The sequence below is a fragment of the Malurus melanocephalus genome, unplaced genomic scaffold (assembly GCF_030028575.1).
Source record: "Malurus melanocephalus ecotype Western Australia unplaced genomic scaffold, MMel_1.1 scaffold_397, whole genome shotgun sequence".
In the NCBI taxonomy this organism is placed as follows: Eukaryota; Metazoa; Chordata; class Aves; order Passeriformes; family Maluridae; genus Malurus; species Malurus melanocephalus.
In genome coordinates, this window is record NW_026623629.1 from 401,965 (window position 1) to 423,072 (window position 21,108).

General features: G+C 39.3%; 1 protein-coding gene across 2 annotated transcripts in view; it reads left to right on the forward strand.

The window, feature by feature from the left end:
* The window catches only part of PLPP4 (phospholipid phosphatase 4), a 47,425-nt gene that overhangs the window by 18,745 nt on the left and 7,572 nt on the right, over window positions 1–21,108 (forward strand). For both annotated transcript variants that reach the window (XM_057379257.1, XM_057379255.1), the window contains exons 3-5: window positions 1,728–1,818; window positions 5,065–5,128; window positions 6,479–6,603. In XM_057379257.1, coding sequence (XP_057235240.1) covers window positions 1,728–1,818; window positions 5,065–5,128; window positions 6,479–6,603 — 280 coding nt within the window. The remainder of the gene's footprint in view (window positions 1–1,727; window positions 1,819–5,064; window positions 5,129–6,478; window positions 6,604–21,108) is intronic.

The following is a 21,108-nucleotide window of genomic DNA, read 5'->3' on the forward strand; positions in this document are numbered from 1 at the left end:
TTTTTTTTTTTTTTTTAAATTTCACGCTCTGTCTGTGAAAGCAGAAATTAAACTGTTGGTGAGGATGGAGAGAAGTGAACGTTTTTGGAGCAATAATGTGGCATTGGCATCCAAACTTGAATCTCACACAGACAGAGGGAGAKTTTAAGTAGAAATGACACCTCTTTTTACACAAAACTTGGTGCCTGCTTTCCTAAATGTAGAGAAGGGAAACAGACTCCAGACTGTTTCAATCTGTGTGGTTCACTGAGTTAGATAATATTTTGCAGATGCAGGTGAGGGCAATCTGGTACAAGGTGCTCAGCCAAAATAACAAATGTAGTGCACTCTTGGGTTGTTTCCTACTCAAATATCATAAAATCATGAAGTGGGGACTGGGATTAATCTGTGATATAAAAAGAAGATTGAGTCACTTGGCTTTTGTCATAATAGATCTGCCTGGTCTATTTTTTGTGTCAGTGGGGCTATTTAAGAAGAAAGACACTGTTCAGCCTCAGTAAAAAAGCATAATCTTGCTTAAGACCTGGCACTCCTTGTTCCATTTACAGCCTAATTTTTGCCTTATTTAAAAAAAAAAAAGCAACACCAAACCCCAACCAGTAATTTTCACTTTTATTTAAGAGAATAAATGTTTTTGAAAGGCTCAGATTTTTTGTGACCAAATATGATTATGAAGAGGTTTGTAGGTTCCAGGGAGGAACTGGTTAACTTACACTGGAACCAGCAAGAGACACAAATGGACTTCCTGGCCTTCAAATTGCCTTTTGCCCCTGCAGTTGAAGGTCTGAGACAGAAGAGATGATGGAGACAGCATCTGGGTGCAGAATCAGAGTTTCTGTGGCAAGCTCTTAATGAAAAACTGCCTGGCCCAGTGCTTGGGACAAACTGATGAGTTTCTCTGGAGAAAAATCATGAGTTCCTGCCCTGGGCAGGCACTTCAGGCAGGAGGATGCTTTTGGGATAACATTTACAGTGAATCACCATGGTCCAGATTGCTCTGAGATCATGGAGGTGCTGTTTGTGAAAATAAAGATTGTGCACTGAAGCACAGATGCCATTTCAGGTTCCTTGTAGGAGGATTCCTGTCCTCCAGCACTGACAATTAAAGAAGGTTCTGTTTAACCAGTGACTAAACTTGTCSATGCTCAGATGTTGTTTTTCTGGGTTTGAACAAGATGAAGCAGCTTGCTCCACAGCCAGGCACTTGTAAAGGAAAGAATCATGAAGACATAAAAATCATAAGGACAACCTTCCCAGTGTATTAAAGGATGACAGTTGAAAACAAAAAATAGGATAAAGAGGGTTTTAAAATGTCAGGAAGTTGGTGTTGCAGCCTGTTCTGTTGGGTAGGGTCTCACTGAGCACAGAGCCTGCACACTGAAAAAAAATGTACAAACTCTGTATTCTACTCATTATACTACTGTATGGATCAGTGTATGAATTTTGTGGGCCTTATGGACTGTTACTTTTTCACTGGAGAAGCTGACATTTGAAATGCAGCTCTGGGCAATTACAAATCAATTATAACCCARGGCTCTGTTGGAATATTAATGTGCCCGTCACCCTGGAGTTGCAAAGACAAATTTTCCCACTTTGCTTAAGGTCAGGAGTTTGATAAAGATCATTCAGCCTTTCAGTTTAAATGGAGCTGGCTGAAGCTAATTATTAATCAGTGGGACTGAGGAGGATTGGATGCTCTCACACAGGATATTTGTTATCTCTCACAGGCAATTTCCTTTCTCACGCCACTGGCAGTCATCTTTGTGGTGAAAATAATCCGTCGGACGGACAAGACTGAAATTAAAGAGGCTTTCTTAGGTAATGTATGTCACACTTCAAGGTGGAAAAATGTGTGATGGTGCTCAGAGATTGACTGCAGGGGTAGTCAAAGCCTTGAATAAAATCTGTCACAGTCCTTTATAGCAGTTTTCAGTGCAGTTTTACTTTCAAGCCATCTCACACAAGCCTTTGGGTTTAGKTGCATTCCTGGGTGTACAAATTCTGTGCCTTAATTCCAAAATCTGGCCTGCAAAGTCTGAAACTGGATCAGCCAAGACAAGCCTGTCTGAGAGACTGTTCAGGTGTATATTTTTCTGTCATGCCCAATCTGTTGCTCACCTCTTATTTACACTTGCAGCTATTCTAAATTAAAGCTTTGACTGGAAAGTCCTGTGGGAYTCAGCTGCTTAGTGTGGGAAATTACTCCTCTCATTGCTTTCTCTGATCTCCTGGAATTTACTGTTACCCATTGCAAAATCTCTGCTCCTGGCTCAGTTTTTCTAATTAAAAGCTGTTTTTTCATCTTAACCTGCAATTAGGTGTGCACTGAATCCTGGCCTGTGAGCAGTGATGGCTGTGCTGTGGGTGAGGTCWAATTGCAGTTTTAGGCAGAAAATTCGACCTGAGGACAATGGGGAGGGTAAACCTCATTCTGGCTGTGCCTATCTCTCAAAATCTTACTGTGATGCATGCCCAGATCCTTTTTGCACATATTTTGCCAGAGACCAATATTGATTAAAGCACTTCCACTGTCAAGGGATATCTTGAAGCACTAAGAACTGCAAATGTTGTTGCTGGGCTAACATTTGAAATATGCATAACGCCAAAATTCTGTTTTACTGGCTAATTCACACTTTAATTTAGTGTCCCTTACATAATAAAATCAAAGCAAAACGCAGCCTCGCCTTAGCTAGATTGATGTAAAAGTCATTGTGTAATTGGATAATTTTTTTAGACAAGGCTTCATTCCCATAGTTTATTTTTGTGTGAAACAATCCTGGGTTTGTTTTGACTGCTGCCAATCATCTGTTGCAAGTTCTGAAATGTCTTACAGTGATATTTTACTGACAAGACCATTCAGTGGAAATAACTCTTCATTCATACAACTCATGCAGTCATTTCTGAGCCTCACTTATTGTATAAGAAGGAAGGGAATTTAGGGTTTTTTCATTTTCTCCATCACTTACCTTTTTGTTCTGAAAAGACGTTATTTATTTTTTTTCCTGCTGTTTTGCCTTCTGTTGTGATTCCCTGTAGGAGAAATCTAGGAAAAGTTTGTCTAGGAGAAAATTTGCCAGCTTCCCCAGTCTTCCTCTTCCTACCCAGACTTTCAGGAAACGCCAGCCCTGGTGTTCTGTTCAGTTTGTGCCATGAGTATGGAACTTTTTGTGGTTATTTATGCTCAAGCGCACTGTACACTGATAATATTTGGTATCAAAAGTTCATTAGGTGGGGTGGGCCTGGGCAGATTTGTTGAGATCTGGCACAGAATGTTCATGAAGAATGATCAGGAGTGCCCCAAATCCATAGAAGAGAGAAAAGGTTAAAATTATTTGGATGTGAAAATTTTTTGTCTCTCAAAGAGACATTAATAAGAAGAAGGGGATTCAATGCACTTGGAGGAAGGAGGAATTAATTTAGGTGCCTTTAAGCCTTCCCCTGGAATGCTAAATTTGTCACTGACTGGATTATGTGACTTTAGATGGGCAATATGAATCCTAACAGAAAACAACAGGAGAGCAAACAGAATCTTTTTGCCATCCTGCATTCACACTGTCACTTGATGCTCGGATTGCCTCTGTGAGGAATGTGCAGCAGGGGTGGCACAGCTCAGCCAGGTGTACAATGAACAATCAAGAAAAAGCTCAACAAAAAGGCTAAATYTTACTGCCTGTCTTCAAAAGCAGATCTTTGTACATCTCTTGCTTTTTAAAAAGGGCACTGTAGTGCTGTGACATTGCCTGCATTTGACTTTGTGGAAAATTTCCCRAAACAATTTCCATAAAAAACTGAGACAAAGCAAAGGAGGGGAGAAACAGAGCCCAGGAYTGAGTGGTCACTGAACACAGGTGTTGAAAGAGGAAGAGGTTTTTTACCACTTTGAGTGTCTCTAGGATTGACTTGTTCTTTTTTTTTTGCTGGCAGCTATCGCTGGATTCTCAGAAAACCCTTATTTTTGCTATGATGAAGGTCCCACTTTTTTTTTTTCCTTTAAAAAATAGATTCTATAACACATTTTTATGGTCTGTAATATCCTCAGGCAAAGGTTTTATGGAGACAGGATGAGTGCTGCTGAAGTGCAGCATCTGGGGCAGCAGCCCAATGAGAAAATRGCTCATGTGGCTGTCATAATCAAAGTTATATTACTGTAAATGTTCTGCTGGAAATCAGSCATTTGCCTGATAATTTTTTTTTCTGATGGGAAATAAAATTCATTGACTTCTTTTGCAACAGGGAGCCACGGTGTGGACTGCAAAATTAAATCAGTTTCAATCTAAAATGTGTGTATGTGCAGGATCCAAGTGCCAGTGAAATCAGGCAAAGATCTCCACAGGCTTGAGATGAGGTTTTTTGGAGAGTCTAGGGACTTGGCATGCAAGAAAAATAGAAAAGATGATTAAGTCTTATCCAGCGTGACAGAGCCTGCTTATTCTCCAATTTTATTAGAAAAATCAGTTAATCATTTGGGAGCAAATGTAAGGGGAAAACATTGGAATTTTCAGTCAAAACATCCAAATCCCTTTGTAAGAGAAATAAATAAAGTCATCCAATTCTAGTTTTAACCAAAAGGCAATGCTTTAGCCTGAAAGTGAACAGTTCAATTGCATCACACACATATATATACACATAAATACACATATGTGCATGTGGCATGTGTATACATGTGTGTATATCTACATATATATATAAAATCTTCATAATAATCTATATAGGAATTCTGCTTGACCCAAAGAGCACGAGAGTTTAATCCAGTAAATGACAAAACTAAAAAATTGCAAACCTCCAGGACTTTATTCTCAATTTTTTTTCCATTTGTTGACTTATGCCTGTGCAAATGGCGTGGTAGAAAAACTGGTTTTGTGTAGAGAAATAAAAACAAAGTAAGACATGATTATTATGATGCTCTGGGGTCTGTCCTTGTTCTGGCTAACAGGAAAAATAGTAATAAGAAAAAAAATCATTCAGTTTTTAGTCCAGTACAGGGTAAATCAAATGCTGTAATGCTGCATTTTATTGCTTGGTATTCAGGTGATTATTGTTCTKTTTGTTCCTTCTGCTTTGTAGCTGTTTCCTTGGCTCTAGCTCTGAACGGTGTCTGCACAAATACCATCAAATTAATAGTGGGAAGGTAAGTCCTGTCGTGTTMTAAATGATTTCTTTAACTGTTGGGAGAGATGGAGACAGATTGACAACCACAAAAAAATCCCAATAAATGAGGGAGCTGCTGTTCCAGAGCACGTGGAGTCAGGGGGGCTCTGAGGAGTTATCCTTTGCCTGTTGCAGGGTTGTACAACCCATCCTGTGCCCATCCTGTGCCCATCCTGTGCCACCCCTCGGTGCCAGGGGCTGTGCACCCCTGTCCTGCTGCAGGGGTTGTACAGCCCATCCTGTGCCCATCCTGTGCCCATCCTGTGCCATCCCACGGTGCCAGGGGCTGTGCCCCCCTGTCCTGCTGCTTGTTTGACTCTGGCAGACCCAGAGGAGTGAGGGGCTGCAAAGGGAACGGTGGGAGCTGAAATCAGCTCAGGAAATGGGCAGCACGAAGAGAAGGGTCACTCTGTGTGACAGTTTGGATGCCAGTGTCCCTTGAGTGATCCAGCAGGGATCAGATGAGGCTCTGTGTGACCCAGTGCCTGCGTTCTGTGAGGAGCAGGTTCTGTTTCCAGGTGACACCAAAATCCACGGCAGAGCAAACCCGGGGGCTGAGCAATCAATGGGCTCCTCCTTTCTTTAGGGAAACAAAATTTTGAATGAAGGGCTCAGAAAAATCCAGCGAACAAAACTCCCTGAAAAGCATGTTTTTGGGTACTTTTTGCCTGCTTATAAAAAATTTGAATAATTTCAGCTGAGAAATACTTACTATACTTGAATTCATACACTATTTTACTGTGTCCAGTGCCGCTTTTGTTGTTGGGATATTTTGCAGCATTGAGGAAGCTGTATTTGTGTTGGCTTCTGATGAACCCTCTCTGCTGCAGTATTGATTGATGCCCTGGCAGCCCTGACACGTGGCACTTTTATTTGAAGCGTGCTTTTAAAATAATTAAGATACATCCTCTTCTTTAGACAGACATAAGCCCTTTTTCTCTGTGCTCCAAACCAAGTATTTTGCTGTCAKCTTGTCTCTGACTCTGTGCTCACCCTCCTTGCTTCTCTTTGTGGTTTATTAGCTCAGGATCAGTATGACACCAGTCAAACCTGCGGGGTCAGAAGAATCTCAGTGGTTTTCTTGATGCACTTAGTGAGCATCAAGGCTGGCTTCAGATTTTGGTGGTTTTGAKGATATTCTGAGCAGGGTGTGCTGGCAAGAGCTGTGAAAACRTGGGKGTYATCACAATGATCTGTTCTGTGCCARACTGATCACCTGAGGCCAGAGTAACCTGCATGTATGTAATTAAGCAGTAAATGTAATAATCACTTTRAGGTTTATTTGTTACTACAGCTTTTGTATTTTTAATGTCCATGGTGTTTCTTGTAGACCGCGTCCCGATTTCTTTTACCGCTGCTTTCCAGATGGAGTAATGAACTCTGAAATGCACTGCACAGGTGATCCAGACCTGGTCTCTGAAGGCAGAAAAAGCTTTCCAAGCATCCACTCTTCCTGTAAGTTCATTTAGACACAGTGCCTCTTTTGTAAAAAACTGTCCTTTCTGTGGTTTGGAGTTGCTCTCTTTCTGCGGGATCATGAACCTTGTTTTGGCTGCAGGAACCTGAATTTCTGACTTTCAGAAAGTCATAAATTTCCTTTTGGGAATAAAGTTGTGAACCTGTGACCCTTCCTCATCTTGGGAACCACTTGATTTCATTGAGAGTCATAGCACTAACAGTAGAGTGAAGCATATTCAGGGTTACACAGTTGTCGTTCTGGGGGCATGTGCTCCCCAATGCAGACCTTTGTAAATATAAATATTTATTTTGTTATATTCTACTGGAGCATGAAGTAGGACAGTAAAATCACTCTTCTTTTGGCTTTGAGGTAATCCTCAGTCTATGTCTGAGGTTTGATCAGACATTCCTAGTTTATGCTATGTCCTAATAGATTAASTTTAGGTTGCTTTTTGGGAATTTGTCTATCTGATTTAATCCGTTGTATTAATTGGGATATTTACAAGGGTTCCTTTCTCTGTCTTGAGGAGATCACTTCTAGTGTGTTTTGCATCATGTCTAATAAAACTCATTTTCATCTGTAAAATAACTTGATTACTGTGAGCTTTTTTGGTTTTTTTTTCATTGCCTTCAGCTGTTGCTTCTAAGAGCTGCCAGCTAAGTGACAGGAAGTCATAACAATGGAATTTTTTTTCTGGTTGGTTTTTTTTTAAGTAAGTTCAAATTGCCTAATTGTGCAGAAGTATATATTGCAAACAACTTGGGTGATGAATGAAATCATGAGCTGATCTTGCTGTCTTTTTCATGTTTGAGTCCCAGAAATGAGAAAGAGAATAGTGGATTTTTGTGGATATGTTATAATCTTTAGTTCCAAGCCAGTGGGGCAGCCACAGAAGGAGCCCTGGGGTTTGATTTACCTGGCACTGGTTGTGYAAGCACTGGCTGGTGCAGCTCACACCACATTTATTGGAGCAGAATGATGTCCCAGAGTATTTGGATCAAAATTACRAGAGCARCTTTCTCCATCACCAGCACAAGATYAGTGTGTGGCTGAGTTGACTGTATTTCTCACTACAAAGCCTTTTATTAAAATGTGATAAGAATGAAAAGATATGATATATTCTGTAATTTTTATCAGTTGGTAAGTGTGTGTTAGAGTGAGGCAATTCTGCTGCTGCTTGAACTACTTAGCTGTTTGAAGCCTGATATTATAATATCTAAATCTCTGACAAGCCCTAAAAATCCATCCATATTTTAGTCTCATAATGCAGAAGGAAAACATTTAATTTGACGATCATGCAATGCTAACCCTTACTCCTTCTCTGCAGCAAAATTATCTCGGTAACCAGAATTGTCAGTTTTATCAAGARTAGTTTAGAGTTGTGATCACAAATTTAGTTTCTTGCTATTACTTAATTCCCAGTAGAATACAAAGAGAAAACCAAAATAGTGTTTTGGGAAGCACACCATTACATTACCTTCCTAGACCTGTGAAGYAGTGAGGATGTTTGGGATATAATAATTCATGTTTGCAAATTTCTATAATTCTCCATTTTCTGAGCTYAGTTTTAAAAAGCTGTCCTTCCTGTCTTCTTAACCTATAGGCATTTCCAAACTTTCTTTCCATAAACTCAGTCCAGCATTTTTTCTTGACATCTTTCTCCCTTCCTTCAGCACAAGATTGTTACGAGGTAAAGTGAWGGAGTTCTGTTGTTCAGATTTCTGTCATCCTTTGTGTGTTGTGAAATTCATGAAACAGCACCAAAAAAAAAAGAAAGGGGGGTGTTTCTGCTACTGTTTGTGGGATTTTTTTTTAAAATCTGTTTTCATGACTGCAGGAATGTAAGTGGGGAGGATGAGAGCTGACATGAACTGTAGTACTTCTCTTGGTCTGATGGTTACAAGTTTGGTATTTCCTACTTCACTTGAACCCATGAGGAAAATAAATCACAAATAAAAGCTGCCAGGCAGCTCATAAAGAGGGGTTAGAAGCTGCAGTCAAGAGCCATTTTCATCTTCAAAACAGTTTTTCTCAAGGCATTTCTAGGATAGGCTGTCAATCACAAGCTTTGTTATACCAGAATCTCAAACCTCACCCATGCAAGACGAGGCCTTTAACTGGAAACTCTGTGGAGCTGGAAGGATTTAATGCAGGGATGTGTATCAAGAATGACAACACTGGCACTCCCAGATGGCCTGGCCTGACCTTGCTTTCTCCATAAAAATGTTGGGAGCAACCTGTTACCCATCTCAGTCCACTTGTGCCCTGAAGGAGAGCTCTCCTCTACTGGAATTCAGATGATTTTCTTGGCTTCACCTCCCTGGGGTAAGGAGAGCATGCCATATAAAACAGAAAAATGTGAGGAGCACAGGCTGTTTTGTGAAGCCAAACAGTGCCTGGAGTGTTCTGCTGGATCAAAGAAGTCTCTGCACCTTCTGGACTGTTTGGAGCCAATTTTGCTTCTTTTGCAGTGTCCTGCAGGAATATCCTGTCTGAGGGAATGGACATTTGTTTATATATAGAGAGCCCAGACTCCTGCCTGTGCCCAGAGCTCAGAGGTGTTCCTGAGCCACACGAATGTTTGCTATTCTGACAGCCAAAATACTTCCAAAATATGGCTTTGTTTTTTCCTTATTCAGTATTTCCATGGTTTTACAATCCATTGGCAATTTTATGCTACTTTAAAGCCACCACCTGTGATGGTTCATGCAAATTCTCTGTGCCCGTACTTCACCCAAAAAGTTCTGTTTGTGGAGATCAGAAATGGAGCATTTCTTCCTGCCTGTGTCCTTCTTGTGTGCCTTCTGAAAAGTTATCTTGGAAAGAAGTTCTGGGCAGCTTGCCTTGGAGAGAGTTCACATCACCCCACCCCTCAAGGTGTGATTTCATTTCCTTACAATGAGATGGAAACGGCAGCAGCAAGGAACAGATCAAAAATGAATGACCAGATGGATGGGCATACAGACAGAGTGACTGCATTCAATGAAACAGCAGAACAAATTATACAGAAATCAGTAGAAACTTTTTATTTTTGGAAATTAATCGGATTACCCAGCATATCGATTGATGAAAAATCTGATAAATGGATAAAGACCATTTAACTGAATGCAACACACCTAAGAGGAAAATAAAGGTGAACGAACACAGAACAGTGAATTGGACAAGCCAYGTGCACAACTGGGATCTGAAAAGATCACTGAATTTGCAGGCATATATTATACTAATGGATAGAAAGCTTTTTGTAATTGATTCCTTCCTTTTTATCTCGTGTCTGGTGTCATTTTGGTGCTTGTGTCAGGCTGACAAGACCTCTCTGCAAACAAAATACAAACTTAGGAGTCATGGAGTGTTATTTATCTAAAAATCAGTCTGCATGGGAAAAAAACGCTTTTAATTCCAGGTTTATATCCAGTGGAGCAATTCTAGGTAGGCCAGATATTCAATAATTTAAAATGGAAAAGAAATCAGAAGGGTTCATGTAATTAACAGTTCTTTTTTACTTTGAGGGACTTTATGCACTTGCAGCTCAAGGAAGATTTCACAATGTGCCACTCTTTATTCAGTGGGCATTTGATTGTCTGGTATTTGTGTGGACAGGGTTGTCTTAGTTTATTTTGGTGACAAAATCTAGAATTTTTCTTCTTAGGGATCATGAGGGAGAATTGCAGCTTTCTAGATCCTGTTTTAATCTTAAATTGCAATTAGCAATTGGTTATAATGGCTATAATTGGATAAATATCTTTGTTTGGAGATTATATCTAAATTTTTTCAGGGAACATGTTCAGCCTAGAAGCCACCAGGGTTTTTTCATGCACAAGGAAGACTGATTCTGCTTTTCAGCAGAGGAACATATGTCAAGTACGTGTTTAATTAAGGTGACAGGAATACTGAGCATGTTTTCCATGTGAGAGCTCACATTTCTGAAAGGTTCAGGAGTTGCAGCTCAAAATTGCTGCAATGCCCTGGGACCTGTGAAGAGTTTTGCAGAGGAGAGGAGAAGGATTTGAGCAGTAAAGTAGCTGTGATGGTGCCACACCACCAGTCAGGGGCTGTAAGGACAGGGGAAATAAAGGGGCAAATTCTCTTTTCACTTTAAATCCTGGTAATGACACAAATATAAACTGGTTATACCAAATATTGTGGGTTGGTTTTTGTCCAAGTCCTTTCCCAGCTGCTGTCTGAAATTAATTCTGCCTTGAAATATGAATCCAGATAATTTTTCCAAGTTGGTGATACCAAGTTTTGGATGTAGAGCTCTTAATCAGATGAATAAAGACCTGGTCCATTTTGTTTTACCCAAATCTTTGACCCAGATTTCACCTGTACAAATGAGTTCAGGCCACCAACATTGAGCAAAAAAACTTCTGCAAAATCAGTTATGTGTTTATATGTTAATACAGCTTCATGAATGAGTCTTAACGTTGTAAAAAACAGGACAACTCCATGGTTAGATCCTAAATGTTTATGTTCATATGTTGCTTATCAGAACAGCAAGTAGCAGATCAGCAAATATTCAGTAAAATGGGCTGTTTGGCTTAAAAGGAAAAATAAAATTCTAGACAGATCCTCCACATGGTGCCATGACTGTAGTAATGGAGTCCTTGTACAARCAAGAATGGGTAAATAATAGTAGCACAGCACAATTTATTTAGAAACACCAAAAATCCTGCATGAATATAATGCCAGATTCTTGACCCTGTTTGCTTTCTTGGAGGAAGTGATTAATTCTTCATGCTRTAACTCCCTTTAGGCTCTTACTCCTGCTCACAACATTTGCAAGCAGATTGTGGTTGCCAGTTTTGGCTTCAGCTTTATTTAGGGACTATTTTTAAACGTGTTTTTTTCTGAATCTGCCAGAACTATCGAAGCTGTGTTTCTCAGCTGAGGAATTAGATTAGAGGAAGTTGCACAAAACTGGGTTTGGTAGCTTTGGACTGGAGGGAAAATAGTGGCTTGGTGAGAGGTTAATTTAACTTCCTCAGAACTTGTGCTGCTGAGTGTTGGTGGCCAGGGGAAGATTGAGCCCATGAATATCCACACAGACACCTTGAAAATGATGTGTCTGCTGTGAATAAATGAATAATCCCTTTCTAGTCTGTCTGGATCAGTTTGACTCACAGAACTTTGAGGATGGAGATGCCTCTGTACATTGTGCAGTTCCAACCACTCAAAGCAGGGGCAGGGAGAGGAGTTTCCCAAGGACCATTTCCAGTTGAGTTTTGAGTGTAATTAAATGTGGACATTCCACAAAGTATCTCAGAGTGAGACCTTGTCCAGTGCCCGACCACTGTCTCAATGAAAATGTTGTTTTTATGTTTAAATGCAGTTTCCTGGGCTTCAATTTGTGCCCGTTGTCTCTTCACCTTGTACTGGCTGCCACTCAGAGGAGTTGGGATGGATTCCCCCAGTGCAGGAATTTGCATTTCCTTGTGCTGGGCTTCAGGAGATTCCTGCTGATTCCTGAGAGAAAGATCCCACCAACTGACTGGAAGCCAAAATCGCTAAAAATTAATCATTTTAACATAGTGSCTGCAGAGATAATTGAACTTACAATTTCATCTTGGATTGGATGGATTTTTTGGAATAAAATCAATTAAAAATTAATATTTCCTGTATAAAAGTGCTGAATTAGCAGCAAAATAAATAAAACACATTATTTTTAATTTTGTAGCTGTAATTTAGTTCTTTCCATTAGAGTGAAAAAGTTGACTTTTGGCTGAATTATGCCAAAACAATTGATTTTTTTAAATATAAATCTTTATTGAGTCTAGAGATTCCTTTCTGCAAGGAGAAAATAGAGTTTTGAAGAAAGTATTTTGTGRTAGCATCTCAATTTTATGTTCACAGAATGAATGTTGAGATAAAGCTGTGCAAGAGCTTTCATTTCTTGTGTGGGTGTTTTTGTTTTTATTATATCGGCTGAAAGAGGTTTGTAGCGATTACTGTTGAATATAGCTGAAGGAATCAGAGAATTTAATCAGAAATCTGAAATGAAGAGTGCAATCAGAGGTTGTGGGGACAAAAACAGTGACTTGTATTGTGATATGCTTTTTAATTACCTCATTGATGAATGAAGGTATCGTGATATGTTTGAGAAAATAATGGCCTTTTAGAAGTGAAGAAGAAAATTATTTTCTTTGTCTTTAGAGCTATAATTTACACTTATCTCACAGACAAAATAATAAATGTGTAAAAAGCTGAATTTTAAAAAAGTGAGCTGCAAGTGTAAGTAAATCTCTTATCCTAGCTCCAATAAACCAATTTTCCTAGCAGCTACTGCTGTTATTTGGTTATTACATCTGTTCAGTTTGCTTTCATCAGTGCAGGGAAGAAGCTTCATTACCTTTCAGTCTAATTCTTCCTTTCCTCTTGCCTAACTTCAGCTTTTTARGCAAAATTTGTAAGCTGAGGTTAAGGTAAATGTTGATTTCACAGCCTGCAGAAGGCTTTGTTGTGACACTGTGGATTTCAGCTGTATCTAAAACCATTGTTCTTCTGCCTGACCTTTTCAGTTAAAAAAGGACTTTGAGTCACACCAGAGATCTAAAGATCAATTTCCCTCAGTGAACTGTAGTGACAGCTCTTCTCTGCAGGGAAATGGGTCAGAAAGCACAAGTCTGATTTGAAAATGAAGGCTGTGAACTCTGAGGAGGCTGGCACATCATTTCTGGCCATCTTTAAGGGAGAGCTCTCTTTACAGTGCTGGCAAATTCTGAGATTCCTGAATCTGCCATTGCAGTGCTGGTGGGATCTTCCAGCCCGTGGAAAGAATRAATCAGAATATCAGAGTGTTCTACTGCATTAGAGCTGCTTGGAAATAAACCTAACCATTCTATTTCCATGAGGATTTAAAACTCTGCAGAGCAGTCACCTCCATAAGGTGGGGTGGGTCTTTTCTACCCYAAAAGAATTAATTGTGATCAGTGTCCAAATCCCACCTGCACACTCAAAACCCCTCTGAGCAGCAAAAATGACAGATCTGACTCCCCTAAGATCAGGTTCTTCCAATGCAGATAACTCTGAGTCAGTCCAGAATTATTTCATAAACACCAGGAGCACTAACTCCAATTCTGCTATAAGCAAAAGAAAAACAGCTCAATAAAAACCTTGAAATTGAGTGATAAAGTTAAAATGCCAGGCACCTTYCTTTAGAGGTGGCTGACTGATTTATCAAACGGCAGAAATCTGTCGTAACGTTTTCTGAAAACATTAATTTAGGCCTCTTGAAAGCAAGGGGATATTAAAARGCTCTTGAGATAAAAGTTATGAGATAAATGTAGGAAATCAAGTATATTATTTATGCCAGAAAGGAAAAAAAAGCACCTGCAGAAACCCTCATTTAGATTTTACTAATGCTGTCAGTTCTACATAGAAAACATGAGCTATTGCAGGTAAGTTAGCAATTTCTTTTCCCCTTCCTCTTGCAGAAGACTGAGCAAATAATGACATCAATGTTTTATCAAACAAAACCTCCTTGAAAAATATTTATGAGAAATATTTTTATCTCTAATACTGCTTTGTAAAATCAACTGGTTTGTCTGGTGATTTTCTCTTGAGACCGCAGTTTTACTTTGTTTGAAATTGAAATAAGACAGTGGGTTTAGAAGTCTCTCAGTCTGGTTCCTACATTTTGTTTAAGCATCCAGAAACTTTTGGAGAATGATGGTGTTGGAGGTATCATGATGGAAGGCAATGCAAGTTGGATTTGTGGATGAAACTGTCAGTGCATTATAGCATGGGAAGTCTTTTTTAAAAAATCACTGGAGAGGTGGTGGGGAGGGAAGAAATAAATTTGGATGATTTTACTGAGGGAATTAATCAGAAAATAGAAATCAGAATGATTAACCAGCTGTTTATGCTATAACAGCATTTCCACAGACACTTGGGACTAAATATGATTTAATACGGCTGCTGAGTCATATTAAATCTTACTTTAAAATATTTAAATATCACTAAATATTTTAAACAGCACTTGCTCAGCCATGCAATAAGATCTGTATCATGATGAGCTATTTTATTCTCCATTTTATTAGCCTGTCYTTGCTGATCTCTTCACCCTGGGWTCCAGTGACAGGACATGTGGGAATGGTTCAAAGCTGGGCCAGGGGAGCTTCAGACTCGATCTTAGAGGAATGTTTTTACCAAGAGAGTGGGCAAACACTGCAAGAGGCTTCCTGGAGAGGTGGGCAGTGTTTCCCAAGCCAGTCAGCATTTAGGAGGCATTTGGACACTGCCCTTAATGATTTGCTTTAGCTTTTGGTCCGCCTTGCTGTGGTCAGGCAGTTGGACTGGATGATAATTGTTGGTCCATTAAAACTGAAGTGTTCTGTTCTATTCCTATTCCTATTCCTATTCCTATTCCTATTCCTATTCCTATTCCTATTCCTATTCCTATTCCTATTCCTATTCCTATTCCTATTCCTATTCTGTTCTCCATGTTCCCTGCTCTGACTGTCTTCCTTCATTCCATCATTGCTTGAAATCAGTAAGTTTGGCTATAGGAGTTTAATATGAGGAGCAGGAGAATAATTTGGATGTAGCTGTTCATGGATCTGTCCTTGAGTCCATATGTGGTTCTGTGTCATTCCTTGGAAATGTGGATTTATCTCTGACTGTTGTAGGGCTGATAACTGGTTCTGCATTTGTTTGGATGTGTCCCATTCCTCCCATCTGAATGCTGCTTACTTGGGCAGAAAGCACTGCCAGGATTACTCCTAAATCAGCTTTCTGCCCAGTCCCCTCCTTGATTTTGAGAGAATRGAGAAATCTTTGGGGTTTTTTGCTTCTCTGGGCCAGTTATAAATTCTGTGACAGCACTGGGTGTGAATTGGCTGCTTAGCCAGGTAAAACAGAACATCCCAGTAACTCTGGCTGGTTGTTGATATTTTATTGTCTCCATCTCTTGACAACTGTTCCACTCTGTGTTTGTCACTCTGTGGAGAATTCCCKTTGTGTCACCCCCAAGGAGTCGCCTTCTCTGATGATATTAAAGCTGATTRCACAGTTCAGGCTCACTCCAGATTTGCCTGATGAAGCACTAATTAAATGAACTCAGCATTTGTGGTGTTCCTTGCTGTGCCACTGCAAAAGAAAAAAAAAAAAAGTTGACTGGGAAATATGATGTCATTAGAGTGAAAGGACAGGTAGCTCCTCCTCCCCTTTTTTCCACTAAATAATCAAAATTAGTTGGTTGTAAGAGTGAAAATAATTTTACATGTTAAAAGACATGCATTTGTTKGAAAAATTAAAGTGATTTATGGCCTTCAGAGTGAAGAAATTACTGAATTTCAATAGAAATGTTTGCTATCCTGTGATAATTTTATATAAAATATTACCTCAGTACTTGTAATTATAGCTGGGTATCTAAATTTGAACTGTTAATTATCTTTAGCTAGCAATTTCATGGAGGATAATCATATTTCCTTCACTTGAAAATGAACATTTTAAGTAACAAATGAGCTACAAGCCACAGGTTTTGGCAGTAATTGCTGCTAGTCCCCTATTTTCAAGATAAATCTCTTAATTAACAGCTGTATGGCACTGTCTCATGGAAATATTTCATCCTTTTGTAAAAGAATCCAGGGAAATATGAAATGGATTTTTTAGATATGCAAGGRAAAAAAAACTGCTGTGGGGTTTATTGGCTTCTTAATTCAAACTCTAAGGATACTCAGGAATGGTTATGTTTAATGCTTTTACCTCTTCTCTGCCATAATTACCTGCAAATACTCAGCAGCAAGGGCTGTRGAATTCATGGGGGGTTGTGAAATGAACTCCCTAAAGTCTGGTTTTCCAGCCCTAATAATAAATCGACTGTTTTTAGTCTGTTTGAAGTTCAGATTATGTGTATGCCTACAAAAGACTTTTTTCCTGGATTAAAAAGAAAAAAAAAAAGAAAGAACAAAAGAGTTTTTAATACATGAATGATGGTAGTGTTGAAACAGTGGTTCCTCACTGGGATTTATCCTACCTGGCCAACTTGTTCTGTGCTTTTGTTTTACACTGTAGGGTGTAGAACWATGGGATRGTTTGGGTTGGAMGGGCCCTCAAAACCCATCCAGTCCCATCCCCTGCCATGGGCAGGGACACCTTCACTGTCCCAGGCTGCCCTGGAGCCTTCTCTTCTCCAYGCTGAACAGCTCAGCTATTTAACACTTTTTAAAATTATATTTTCTCCTCTTTCTTTGAACGATTAAAGAGAAGAATCCCAGATTTATTGCATACTCCACAACAGAGAGCAACTCTAGTTTTGCTTTCTTCAGATAGCAAACTTCRCTCTAGACTGAATCGCAAATGAAGGTGCCCAACTTTCCAGTCCCTGATTTTCTCATGAGTATTATTTAAAAATATCTCTCAAGAAAGTTTTTGACAAGTTTGGAGCCCACTGAAWTCAGTGACACTATAATTTTGCTGTGCAGCCACTCTCCCCTTTGTGTTCTATTTGGTTGAAGGAAACTCCAAATCCTTTATATTCCCCTTCTCCAAACTCTACTTCTCTACATGAAAATGAAAATGAAACCCATTACAAGAAGTTCCTCTTGCAGACGCTGGATAGATCAGGCTTCATTGCTTTTTGCATTTTGCAGTGTTGCCAGAATAAATAACATTTTCCTATTCCCGCTGTGTCTCACAGCATGAAGACAGCAGCAGTGATTTTCTGTAAAACCTTTCCTGCTCAGAGTCCTGGGGTTYCCCTGGTTTCTTTTTGAAGTGTTTAGGGGGATGATTTGCAGAACTTAAAGTGGTATAATCCAGTAAACTTGACACTGCTGACCAGGAGTTTGGCAGAAACATTCTGATCCTCCACTGCAAAAAATTTGCATCCRTGGAGCTACTCTTCAGCCTGTCTTCTATTTTATATGTGCTGATCTGTATGCTTGGACCACTTTCCTTCAAACAAATTCTAAATTACATGCACATCCCTGAAGGAGTGATGCAAATAGTGAATGGAATGATTGGTTGAGCAGGATGAGATCCTTATCCAGGATGATGGCAGAGCAGGCAGCAAGAAGTTACCCTGATCCYGGTGGATGGGATTTGCTTTATTTCAGTGTTGAACTGGAAAATCAGAAGTTGTTTTTGGTAGGGATTATTTATTTTTAGATATCTCATAAATGCCCACATGGCTGTAATTTGTATTACAGCTGGAGAGGCAGAAATTTAAACCTTGTGTCTAGATACTGTGTTTAAAAAGAGAAATTCTGCAATTCCTGGGTTGGTTTAATCTTCCCTTCACTATGTTCTCGGAGAAGGGGCATTTGTTCAAGGTTTCTGTCTGGAAAAGTAGGCTGTGGAATGGGTTCACTTTTATGATTTTTTGTAAAAAGCATCATGAACTGAACAAATCCAAACTTAGTTCTCATTTTGCAGTGGCAATGAGAGGCATCCTGCGACAACTCCAGGTTAAATAAGGTATCTTCAAAGGTACATAAAAAAACATATCACCTAAAAAACCCAAAAAAGGTTCATAAAGATTTAGTGTGACAGTGGTGCAAAAACAATCTAATGACTAATATCTTGCTTTTCAGATAATATGTCTATTTTTGTTCTAACATGTCTATGTCTCCAACATCTCTTTTTTATTTTCCAAGTCCCTGCACACATTTGTATTTTGTGATGTGCTTTTCATGTTGCTTCTGCTGAACTGTCTCTCTCTGTGAAAAGAAATTAATAAAGCTAAACCAAAGGGAAGGTGATTGACTGTCCCAGTTGGAAAAAAAATTGTTATAATAAGCTCATAACATTCTTTGGGAATTGTACTTGTATAAAATGCTCTTTGAATTGAGTTTCAGCATTAAAATTTATGCACTCGTTTGGTATCATACTTTTTCCTTCAAGAAAGATAAATATTTCAGTCTTTGAGCAGTGTGAAACTGRAAACATTCAGCAGTAGCCCTCGCTGCTGGAATTCCTCAGTGGGCTGCTGAGCAATTCCAGTGATGAATAGTCTGTGTTTGCATTTGGGAAATGTGCAGYAATCACTGCAAGGATAAAGCACTGCAGACACAGAGATGGAGAATCTTCTCTGATCCTTGCAGAGGCCATTTGAATGGTTGTTATGCTGTTTTGTAATTTGATGTCTCTTAAGGAAGTTGAAGGGTTTTTCTTTGGTTCCAAAAAACTGCTTAATGGAAAAAAAAAGGCATTTATTGTGTGCTTAGCAAAGCATCCATTAAAACTTGAGAAGCTGGAGATCCTCCTGGGGCAGTTTAAATTTCAGAAAACGCTCACAAAAGCAATTACATTTTTTTAATGAATAATTTATTTGGGGTGCTTTAGATCAGATTCTTGTTTACAGTTTCTCACCTTATGCATTTCAGCTTGGTAATTGGTTTGGTCTGTAGAGACAGGTTTTTCAACTCACCTAAATCCCCTGTCTGGAGGGAATCAAGAGTCAGGATGGGATCTGTGGTGTCTCCAGGTGCTGTCATCCTCCTTACTTGTTCTGTGAACTCATTTTTTTAGAAAAGAATGTTATAGAAACAAACTGAACAATTGAGTCTAATGTGGTTTTATTTATTCCAATAATAATATATTTTAAAGCATTTTAACAAGCCATGACAGAATCTGAGGGTTGTCTCAGGAGAGTTTTTTCTAAGATCAGCAACTTGTGGCATCAGGACTTCGATTTGAGATAGCTACACCAATTGCTACAAATATCTCATTTCCTCACTCATTTCTCCTCTTACAACACTCAAAATCRATTAAATATTTGCATCTGGAATTTGCACCAACATCTTTCTTTCCTTAACACTGTTTTCAACAAAATCAGACTGATTTTCTTCTTTTCATTTGCATCAGTGTTTCCAAAGAGGGCTGGTTGGTATTTTATGTTGCTCTCGCCTACTTTATAAAAAGAAAGTTAATTTATTTTCTGGAAGAAGGCAGCTTAGAAGTGTTTGTGTATTGCTTTGCTAAATCTTTGGGATCTGCCTTAATAATTTTTTCTGGGACAGTTGGCTGGGTGTAACCCTTTAGGGGACATGATGTGGATATTTGCATTTCYTTTGTCATGCAGTGATGTATTGACTCCAGCTGGTGCAGGAAAAAAGGGCTCAGATATATCCTACTGATGGACCAATTCTTCAGTGTGAATATCATATTTAGGCCCAGGACTCTTGGAGAATGAATTTTCTAAATTTTCTTTACTGGCATCTTCAAAATAGAGCCATCAGGCAAAGCTGCCCACATGGAGTGTGCAGCAGTTGAGTTGTCTTGAATTCTGCAGTTATTTTATAATGGATCTCCCCCATTCCAGARCATTTTGCTGTGAATTCTGTGGGTTTTGCTGCTGGCTCTGCATGCACTGGGGCTGTTGGGTCAAGCAGCTCTTTCTGGATGTGCACAGGGTAAGGGAAGTCAGCCTGGAATTCTGCAGTGTAAGGCTTCTCTGCACAGTGCCAGTTCCACAGCCACAAGCTGAAGCATCATTAGATATTAMTTTTCCATTTTAGATTAGGTCCCCTAGAGGACTGGGGTTTTTTGAGCCTCTTCTCTTCAGCCCTCTAAGACAAAATCTGCCCTCATGTCTGACACAGGTGTAGATCCTGCTGAACTTCCACGTTCATCCATGAGCACCTCCTTCTGGAAATGTGGCAGACCCTGAAAAGAACCCCACAAGTTTGGAGGAAAGGGTCTTTTTAAAATATCACCAGRTTCTCCCTAAAGCCCTTTTAGCTAAATGTGCTGCTGCTGTGCACCAGGCTGACAATTGCTGGTAAAATTGCCTGGTAAATGGTAGTAATCCTAAATACCAGTCTGTGTGAACTGAACACCTACTTGGTAGTTTGGGGAATATTCCTCTAAGCCCTCTAAATTGCTGGGCATTGCAGATTGCCTGAAAATGAAAGCACGAAGCAATTGATTCTTCTGCCTGGCAATGCTGTCCTCAGATTTCAGTTCACTTAAAAAAGTAATAACCTGAGGTGAAAAATAGAAATACGAAGACAGRAATATTTTTTGGAGAGGATTTATTTGAAAGTATTCACTCCAGGATTGCATTTGGTATTACATATCCAAGATAGATTTAGTTTTGGTCACTCCATTTACTCAGCTGGAAGRTGGAATGATGCAAACAAGTCCTGTCCTTGTCCAGTGTTTCTCTGGAAGGTGAAGAGCTGAAACAGGAAAGAAATTCAATGCAGAAACTTGGTGCCTGAGTTCTCTCATAACAGCCAGCTGTGCACGTTTTATGGAAACTGGGTAATGGAACCTAAAAAATCTCATTTAAATGTAATTCAATTACAGTGCAAACTGTCTGAATCCTTTTCTKCTTTTAGCTTTAACTTTTTGGAATAGGTCTAAAATCAGGAAAGATGTGCTGAAGGTTGAAGCATGAAAAAGCTTTTGTGATTTAAGTTAGAAATTTGCTTAAATGTTTCATTTAGTGTGCAAATAAAACTGGGCATTCTTTTCACAGCTGATGTCTCCCCCAGAGGAAGAAGGCAAATTGCTGAAGGGAAAAAATAAACTAATTTCTATGGGATAGGTGAATGTCTAGA